General features: G+C 38.0%; 1 protein-coding gene across 1 annotated transcript in view; it reads right to left on the reverse strand.

Annotated features, from left to right (window-relative positions):
- The window catches only part of nfat5b (nuclear factor of activated T cells 5b), a 39,178-nt gene extending 29,126 nt beyond the window's left edge, over window positions 1–10,052 (reverse strand). The window contains exon 1 of the mRNA XM_079997498.1: window positions 9,761–10,052. Coding sequence (XP_079853624.1) covers window positions 9,761–9,833 — 73 coding nt within the window. The 5' untranslated portion in view covers window positions 9,834–10,052. The remainder of the gene's footprint in view (window positions 1–9,760) is intronic.
- Between the last annotated feature and the right edge of the window lie 704 nt (window positions 10,053–10,756).

Below are 10,756 nucleotides of genomic sequence, written 5' to 3' on the forward strand. Positions count from 1 at the left end.
CCTTACTGATAAGAATCCAGCAACAGAGATAAAACAATTTGCTTTTGGTTATACTGGAACAAATTTGTTTGCTTGAGCTCTGAGGGTGTCTTACATAGCCTCAAACCCAAACCTGAGAGGGAAGCATGTGGGTAGAAAGGTGGGTTTTAGTGTTGTTTCCCAGAATGTATTAACTGAATAGCCCTCAAACAATGCATGAAACATTGAACGCTTAAGCATGCACCGCAATGTGTTGTCAGGCCAAACACGTACTCCCGATATATTCTATTCTATCTGCCAGATTTGTGCTGGTTGTCCTTTGGTCTAATCTCCCACAATTAGATTAAGGACACACCTTCACGAGGAGAATTGGTGCACAGTCTGAAAGTTAATATTATTTCCGGTTAATTTCAAATACACATGATTCATAATGTATTCACATGACTGTCCAAAGTTTGTATCAGTTGTGTTCGATTTTCATTTACCTTGTTGCCAGCACAACTTTTCATGTAAGTTGATCTTCTTTCTTTCTTTTTTTTTTTTTTTAAACCGCCCATCATTGCTTTATTTCAATAAATAACATCTTCTGTGTTGACATGCAAGGACATCTCTATACATTACCATAACTGACAGGATTGGGGTTTTTTTTTTTGCTTATGCAATAATGTCTGTCAAGACAAAATAGAAATACAGCATTTAGATTTGCACATTGAATCTCTTCACTTAAAGGAATAAAATTTCGTTAAGAATCGTAATTTAATTTAAAAGAAATAAAGTTTGCTTTATTCACTCAATCCAAAAAGTATTTTGTTATACATCTTCCGATTCTTGATGAGGAAAGGTTGAATGTGGAAATGAAGCTGTCGGTTGTTCACAGCCCAAACAAGCTCAAAACATAAGCCTGTTTTCCTTCAATGTTTGCAAACACTCTCAGTGTACAGTAAAATAAGTTTTATGGCATCAAAATAATGGTAAACTGCTTAACTAGTGGTAACTAAATGAGCACACAGCATGTTTAATTAGTTAATTATTTTGTTAGCTCGTTTGTAAAGAAGTTTGTAAAGAAGTTGTGAAAAAAAACTAAGATATTAAGGACAATCATTATAGTATTGTAATAAAATGATTATAATTATTGAATGATTTCATAAATTAACACGGGAGGCACAAAATAAAAATTGCACAAGCAAAACCAAATCGCCTTGTCAATCCAAGGTATACATGAAAAGCGTGTAACCATCTCTTTTTTTCATAAAATGGAAAGCGCCTTCTTTTAAAACCAAACAAAATGATGTGAAGTTTTTCTTTTTAAGTTTACAGAGACCGAAGAAATGTTTATAAAGTGCAATATGCTTGTCACGCAGCGAACGAGCAATTACCTGGTATGCCCATCTGTATGTCCAAATGTTCTTCCCCTGACTTCTAGCGAAGCAGATTCCTTAACTAGTTTAAAAGCGGTAGCTTAAAAAACATCAACAATGACAGGAAGCAGTTGAAAAAAATCCACTGTTGATTTTTACAACATCTCTGCCAGCCTGCCTGGGAAGTGACGGCTGACTCACCGAGAAAGAAATGAACACAGGAAATTTAGACAACCGCTGGACTATGCAGGCAACGGTATGCTGCTTCTCCGTACATCGGCCAACAGTTCCAAAGATTGATAAATGCCTTTCTTTATGAGCCTTTGACAGAGGCTATTGCGACACAATAATGTTGACTATGACAAAAATGGAGCGACTAGCTTCAAAGTGAATTCATTTAGAGCGCCATAAATGGAAATAAGCCATAAATTTGAAACGGTCATTGGAATCATATAGGGCAGGGTCATGGGATAAAGGCTGACTTACAATGTCCAAAGGTGAAGGGAAATTTTAAGGTGTATGTATAATGGTGATGATTTGAGAACAATTTAAATGAGCAACCTCCCTCTTTGACAGAGAACCTACAGTGTTTGTAACCTAGTTGTAAGTTCATCCTGAAACGTATCATCAGTATCATCGTATCCATTAGTCAGCGGAAATACTTGAGGTTGCCAGGTTTAGACTTTAATATTGGATGTCCTTGTTGGCAGGCGTCGTGTTGTGCTGGGGGAAGAGTAAGGTGTTGTGGCGTCACGGGTCTCATCCCTGCCACCTATGAAGCCAGTTGTGACTTGTGGGACGAATTCTGGAGGTAATTCCCTACCGTCTACTGTAGCAGCTGCACCATAAATGTAGAATAGCTGGATTTTAATACTTCATATACCGTATTTCCTCAACTATAAACCGGTAGTCAAATAACAATCAGGTCTCTAACGGGACCCTGGGTTTTACTTTGTATTTTTAGGTTTATGTGCAGGGAGTGACTATAAAACATTTAAAAAGTATGAAATAATCTATAATAAAACACGATCTTCCCACACAGTTCATTTATTACATGAATAAAATGTGTATATAGTGCCTTTTTTGTACAATAAATTATTCAAAGTTTCAACAAGTTGCTTTTGGAGTGCGTTTTTAAAACCACCACGGACTGCTACCCGTTCAAGACATCGCTTTAGAATGTTGTGACAGGAATAATATTTTCAAATACAGCTGCAGGCAGCGATACAGAGGGTCCAATTTAGTTGTTTTTGGTACGTATTACAGTTTTCCAGGTTCTGTGAAATGCAGCACAAGTTACAAAAGTTACAAAAGTTCCACATACAAAAGTTACAAACACTGTGTACTTACGTCACTGCACTTTTCTCTTCTGGCGTTCTGTTTAAATATCCCTGGAGAGCAGTGTTTTAAGAATTACAATCGTTCCCAGGTGACGCAGTGCGGACACAAAAGAAAAGGTAGCTTCCTCCAATGGTTCTTAGAACTTCCTGTGGTGCGAAAACATCTTCTTTGAATGGTTATAGTTTCCGGGGATGTCACAAAGCGGCCCACTCCTGAAACTAATGAAATTACACATTTCCGCAAACGTTTTGCTCCAAATGTAGATTGATATTGATCAAACTCGAACGACGTCTGAAACGCCCCAGTACTGAACCATGTCAGTAGGCACTGCCATTGCCGTGTTTCAGATACTTTTACACCGAAAAAAAGCATTAAAAAAAGAAAAACGTTTAGCAATAACAATAGGTCCCTGTGGGCTGGACCCCTAATAATAATGGCAAAATATTATTTACAAATCATTGGAAAGTCTGGGCCTTACACCCCTTATAAATGCAGTTAAATTACCACCAGCTCTCTGCAGACGGTAATAATTTCACTCTAACTGCGTGTGGCTGTTAGAGTGAAAGTGGGGTGTTTGTGAATTGGATGTTTTTTGCAACAAGGCTCATTTGCATTGAAAGGGGCCAATTTTCAGCCAAATGTATGAATAATACCTTATTTAAATACGCATAAATAGCACTGGCGCACGGTGACGTTATTTGCGTTGCAGCGTGGTTAGTGGTGCAGTTCACCATTTGTGGGTGCTTTGTGAATCAGACGCTTGCTTTTTCCGTTGTTTGCGCCGGTTTAGCAGCCACAAAAGCCGAGCAATCCTTTTGTGATTTCGCCCCAGTATGTTTTTATTGTAGATGTATTTGATCTACTCCATTTCCTCCTGGTGCTGCGCAGATCGCCTTTTGGGGAAAGTGCCCCAAAAGGGGCGTGAGCACTCTCTCAAGCATTCCAAGCAGGAAGTGGTGTGTTCAAGGCCAACTCAGAAAACTGTAATTACTCCGTCGGCTACCACAACAAGTGCGACTTTTAAGGTAACTGCTAGCTCTCTCTTTTTTCACCATACATGTGTTTGCATGGCATGGCACCCAGGTGAAAGTCTGATTTAAAATTCATACAAAAATATGATCAAATATACTTATTAAACAGAGGGATAGATTAGATATAGAAGCCTGCCTGTAATATATAAGGAAAAACAGTAGTCATCCGACTATTTATTTCATGGAGATTGTCTAACTAAGGACTGAAAATGCTTGAGTAAAATAGGTAATGGGTTATTTTTTCCATATCCCAAAAAATGGGGAGAATATTTTAGGTTATTGCTATTGCACCCCATGATCACCTTTCATTTTTAGGCTTATGGGATGGATGGAAAAAGTCCTGTTTGGAGTGCAAGACTTCAGTGAAATAGAAAGCAGACTTAGGATAACCTCTCATTTGAGAACCTGCTGAGCCCCGTTCGTGAGCGTGCTTTTATTGAGCTTGATGTGCATCAAGTTGTTTTTTTTTTAATGCATCAAGCAGGTCTTGACATGCATCAAGTCATGTAACACATATCTACTTGAACAGTCAAAAGTACAAAATAGGGCTGCTATTTAAAACGAGAAATTTAAGCAAGCATAGTGAAATCCTCATTTCAGTGTTGGACACTAAAAGTAATGTAAGTATTTTAAATACAAAAATACTATGGCCAAATGTATCTACATACAAATTGCATCTATTTGTTTCACTCTGATCAAATACCAATGACAAAATACCCAAAAGTAATTCAGATACATCTTTAAAATAAATGTAATTGAAATAATACCTCCCTGTAGTCCATAAACACACAGGTTGCAAAAAATGTACACTGAGTCCTTCATATTTCTAAAACCTACACTATTTTAGACCAGAATAAATATTCATACAGTCAAGAAATACAGGCTACAGAATCCCCATTCCTCTTTCTCGGCTTGCATCCCCCACTTTTGCAGTCGGGCTGCAGCAAGCGGCCATGTCACAAGTGCATGACTTTGATGAATCTCTGGAACAACACACAACATTCCTCAAATTCATCACATTTCACAAACACTGTTTTGCTGATGTAATAGGAACACAAAAGCAGTATTAGCAAAACATTGAACCGCAGGATTCAACCAACACGCATTCAACATGTATAACAAATATGTACATGTCATTGCATTTTGGCCAATTGAGTTTTAAAACAATGCTGGATGACTCAAAATAGCCACCTCCACTTCTCTCCACCCTGTCAGCATGTGTTTAGATAAGTATTGAACTGCTTTGGATTTAATCTTTGAAAAGATATTGCTCTGTAGCAATCATCAAGGTTCAATGGCTAATCGAGGAAGAATTGTGGGGTTAAAACCCGAACCCCGGTTGAATATAAAGGAAAAGCAATGCAGCTTGTGAAATGCATTGCATTGCATACAGGTTCGGTGAGCTCTCAGGTGTAATTATGATATCAGGTTTGCGTTAATAGGCTGGAGCAGACGGATGAGGGAAATAACTCGCTGGACGTTCTCAGCTGCTATGATCCATAGAACATACCATAACTCAGTCAATCAGTTGTACAGAAACTATTAGACCAATCCAGCAGAAAAATAGACCATTATGGCAAAAAGGAGAAAGAAACGCACACTGCAGAGGAGCTCACACTTTGCCAATACCCACAGTTGGCAATTGGTAGGGTAAAGTGACAAGCTGCTGTAAAATGACATCCTCACACCATCACAACCTATATTAGATGAAACTGGAAGACCCTTTCTCATAAGGAAGAAAAAAGAGACACTTGGAGCACTCACATGTTAAAGGCACCACCAAGCAGAGGAATAATATTTGAAATCCACAATTCTCAGGTTACTGTCAAAGAGATTAAATGGACAACTGCAAAAGTACTACATGACAGAGCAACTGTAACCAGCAAGCCAAGACTACATAGAAATCTCAATACTGCAATGAGGAGGCCAACTTTACTCCACCTGGAAAATTGTCCTTAAAATTCTTCCAGTCATCACCAGATGCCAGTCTTGCTGTTTTTGACAAGGCAACTTAATAACCTCCAGTCACTGCAACAGCTACAAAAAGCAAAAGATACATGCTGAAACTGTCCACAGGGTATTTCAATTTCCTCTTGTCCATTCATACAAACCTGATATAGTACTTCATGAAATGCTGTTTTGACTTTGACAATATCTAAATTAAATTCATCATCAGTAAACATAAACAGGACACTGGTTAAAATTAACAGGGGAATAGAAAAAAGGCTACAGTAAAAAAAAAAACTGATTAAGAAAATGATCCTTCCGTTTCACATACCTCACATGATCTTACCCAAGCAGCTGCAAAACACTAGACATCTTAATACAATTATCCACAAAATCCATTATTTTCCACGAAACAGCGCACAAAGTTCATACAATTAAGCTTTGTGGAAGAGCTTTGGACATTTATGCCACCCACTCGTGAATGACAAAAACGACAAAGTAGACTACAATAATAAAAATAAAATCAACATTGTATCATGTAAACAACAAGCTTCCAACTGAATTCTTGGGAGAAGTTTTCTTCCGAACTGGCGCATAGTGGTTAAACCACTCAAGCGTCACAGAGCACAGGCCAAAACAAAGTCACGAGTGTGCAGTAAATACTGGGGAAGGTTATATTTTGACCTGAGACTGAGGACTAAGGACCAGGAATTACGAGTCTTTCTCCCCGAACATTGGTTTTAACTCAAGACAGTTTCAAAGGATGTTATGGTGGTAACACGACATCAAGTTTGGGGTTGAATTCCTCAAAGCTCCATTTCCCTTCTTTCGTAAATAGATTTTAGTGTAAATTCAAATGGAAAAGGAATGGAAAGGGTATGGTTCTTTATAAAGATACATGGATGTTCTCAAACAGTTAAACTTAGATGCTGGTGTCAGATATTGGCCTGATACCAGGCTTCAATTAGTTGTTTGATATCAGACAATATCCCAAATATCAAAAGAGCCAGATGTCTCAGATGAGGATGACATGTTGTACATTATATTCTACAGATGTCTACAGATGTGACTGGACTGGATCGGTTTTCACTGCTATGGGCAGTGAAAAGTGGTATGGATGCACATACAGTTCAAATGTATTACATTTAAGTTACACTTCTAAACCAAGACAACATCTGAGTGTAAAGCTGAACATGCTGCAAAAACAAAAATAATAATGTTTTTGTTATAGATTATGGTAGAGGTTCAATTTTGCAATTAGAGAACAAACTTCAGTGGGGGGCTTTAGTATTTAGACATGAGTGTTAAAAAAGAACTACAGTATAACAGGCACAACTTATCTGCCTGAGACAGAATCTGATGACAGCCAAGTGCAATTTCCCTCGAACACATTTTAAAATACCGGAGATTCCAAACAAGACACTCCCGTATTTTATTTCCAATAGACATATGACACATAGAAGGCAGGAGGGACTTGACGATTGAGGTGGTTTTGACCATAAAGCCACACTTCACTTGCATCGCAAACCCGGTTTAATACCATTATTTGGATGGTGGATTGAGTTGCAAAGTTCTGCAAGCTACAATCTCTTAAATTAAATGCTGATAAAAGAGGGATTTCATATAAGTACAATAGTTAACAAAACAGGAAAACTGTATTTGGAGCACAACATACTATGTGGAAATTGCATCATTACTGACTCACTGTCACTTAGGTCTTAGTATAGAAAACATGTGAAAAGAGGTCGAAGTGGAGTGAGAAATCCTTTAATTGCTTCTGCGTGTGTGTGGATTTCAGCTAATAGTGCATTTGCTGTCTATTCCAGAAAAGAGAACGCATTGTGCCATATAGACCCATGGGCTTAGATGTTTCCATACTCTTTATCACAAACCATTTTACCACTTTCTCAACCTACCGTCTTAAGTTTTTCATCATTTGAAATCTACAAGCTTTCAAGGCAATCAACTATTTTTAAGCAAATGCCTCTTTGTTTGTTTAACATAGCAGAGTCAATATTAATAGAGTGCTATGTAAACCCAGGTTTACACACAGAGCGGCCAGATGGTTAATGATTGGCAAAGGTTTGGTGTCAATATAAAACCTTAAATATGTGGAGATCTGTGGTCTTAATTTAGCCAAGCCATAGGGCTTACAGATAAGCCAGCATATTACGCAGTCTAAGATTAAAACAAATATGGCCAAAAATGACAGAGGACAGCCTGACACCCATGAAACTATAGAATCTTCACAGTCAAAAGCATGAACAGTGATCCAGCTTTCCAGACAGCTGATCAAATGTTGTTGTCAAAATTCATACACATGACTTTTAAAAATAACCCCCAGGAATAACAAACAAATTAGCATCATAAATAATGTATCTTCATAATAACCAACATTGAAATATACCATCCATCAGTCACTACCCCCAGTTAGTGTTCTGTCATATATTATCCATCCTGAATCACAGTCAGTTTAATTGGTCGTTTGTCACTGGTAAGATTTGAGAGATCGGATTACAAATATGCTTCAAATATTCTTCTATTTTTATCCCACAAACAACAACTGCAGCGTTGTCCACTTGCCCTGTTAATCCAAGACAGAAGACAAGGGTACGCCATGGCGTCACAGAGAGCCGTGCACACCTCCAAAACCGCAAAGGGTCACTCTCGCCAAACGACCGATCAACGTAAAACTGCGGTAACCCGAAGCTGATTGGTTTCGATGAGGAAGGATCTCTGCCGAATGCACCGAAAAACATAGCTTAAGCGAAAGTGGAACAAACCAGATTGAACAGTTTAAGGGGAAAATTATATTCAAAACCAAAGACACGATGTCCTTTCATAAAAACCTCAAACTTTCTTCAAATGAGCCTTCTGTCGTGCTCTGTTTTCCATCCATTTCAGCTCCTTAAACTCAACACTTCCCTCTTGTTGAACACAGAAATGCTCCATGCTTTCCATGGTTACCCAGATCCAGATAAAGATCTGGGTCAACATCAAATAATATTAATAATCTCTTCCTCATTGTACGGGGAACCTGTCTGCAAAGTGTGATAAATACCCATCCATAACTATATTGTTCACAAACAACATTTATAGGGTCCTTTTATGTACTACTTATCTTTTATCTCTATTATTTCTATTGATTTTGTGTATTTAACTCTTTTTTTAAATGTTTTATATTTTACTCAATGTTTTATGTTGTGCTTTGTTTGTTTGTTTGTTTGTTTGTTTGTTTGTATGTTTTCCTTGTGTTGTAAAGCACTGTATAACTACCTGTATAACTATATAATCACAATCTTTCTTGTGGGGTGGACAACTGTGTTTATATAAGTACCTGTTGTTGGGGTATTTCGATTAACGGGAAATGTAGATAAATCTTAAACCGATATAAATGCCCAAAGGAACTGAAGGACTGTAACTATTTTAGTTAATCAGTTAATCAGTGTTACCCGGAGTCATGATTCTCTAACCTGCCATGTTAAAACAACCAGAGGGCGAACTAGGTAACTACAATAAACCTATCTCTAGTTGATATATTACCAAATACAGAGAAAGGTCAATCATAATAAACACATTTAAATACACGAATGAATACAACATTAATATAAAATTGAAACATATTTTCTTCTTTGGTCATTGACTCATTCAACCTGAAACTGAATCCCAAATATATTTTTACTCACTGACCAACACATTTGTGAATGACTTCATTCAATTTGATTTTCCAAATATATTCATCCCGATTAATGTTATGTTGATTATGTGTTGAGACGATGTTGTGTTTTGCTGTTGTTGATCGAAATACGTCTCCAACTTTTGATCGGTAGATAAAGGTGTGCTCCCCCTTTTTTAAAAGGCTCTGATTAGAAGCGATTCGGAGGAATTTAAACAGACAGGTAGGATTAGAGCGAAACAAGCTGGCTTCACTAACAGGACCGTCAGCCAGCGACGGGACTGACCGCCGCGCACACATGAGTCACACCAAACCACCGCACAGGAAAAGGAATGAAACAGGAAGAAATAAAACAAGCCCGGAATTGTTAAAAAAAAACAAAAAACCCCAAAACGAAATCAAAGTGTCGGCTTTTGACAGAGAATTACCTTTGGAACACCAGGATCTGGGAGGGTTGAGGTCGAGGTCCCCGCTGGAGAATGATATGAAGCCAGAGGGCATCGTCCTGGACACCCGCACTGCTAGAACGCTACCGACTCCAGTTATTTTCCGCCGGACTTTTATTTGTATTCTTTTGAAAACTTTTTTTTTTTGGTTTGTTTTGAATGTATTTTCTCGTAGAAAAGCCTTTTTATATTTACGGTGCGGACTGAGAGTTACAAGTTCGACACGTTCATCTCCAGTCGACGCGGGCTGCGCGGGTCGTGTGTCAGCGCGCGCTGCTCGGGCTCCGCGTACAGTGCGGCGACTGTTTACGCGCCGCCAAGAAGTGACACGCGTAGCCACGCCCACGCTCTTAGCCACGCCCACGCCCACGCCCACGCGACAAGTCTTTTTTTCCCCCCGTTTTACTTCTTTGTTTATTTTATTTTATTTTTTATTTATTTTTTTCCTTTTCATTGTTTCTTTGTATTTATTTATTTTTGGGGGGATTTTTGAGGCATTCAACCTCTCTTAATTCATCTTTTCCTTTTCATTTGTTCTATGTTTAATCCAACATAAATGAAACGGACACACGCCATCAGACAATCCTCTTGCACTTGGCAATTTGATGTAAATAGGTACTGCTATGATAACCATGACAACCATGCATTGTACCAAAAAAGTGCTAATGTCAATATAAGTGTAAGTTGATATGTTGTACTTTTTATTTCGTCGTACATTCAATAAAGCAACAGATGGATATCGCTCTTATTTCCCTCAATGGCAGCCATTGGAGATCAGCATACAAGAAAATATACAGAGGGTTAGAAGTAATATACAGTTTTAAGAATTACATATTTTTGTACATTTGAAAATACTACTCTCTCTTGTCTTGCCATGTTCCAGCTTTGTAGGAGACAAATGTTAATGGTGATGAATCTACTTAGTTTAATATATGATCACAAAACAGTAATCTAAAGGTTTGAAAAAGATGGACTAAG

The sequence above is a fragment of the Zeus faber genome (assembly GCF_960531495.2).
Source record: "Zeus faber genome assembly, chromosome: 3".
Lineage (NCBI taxonomy): Eukaryota > Metazoa > Chordata > Actinopteri > Zeiformes > Zeidae > Zeus > Zeus faber.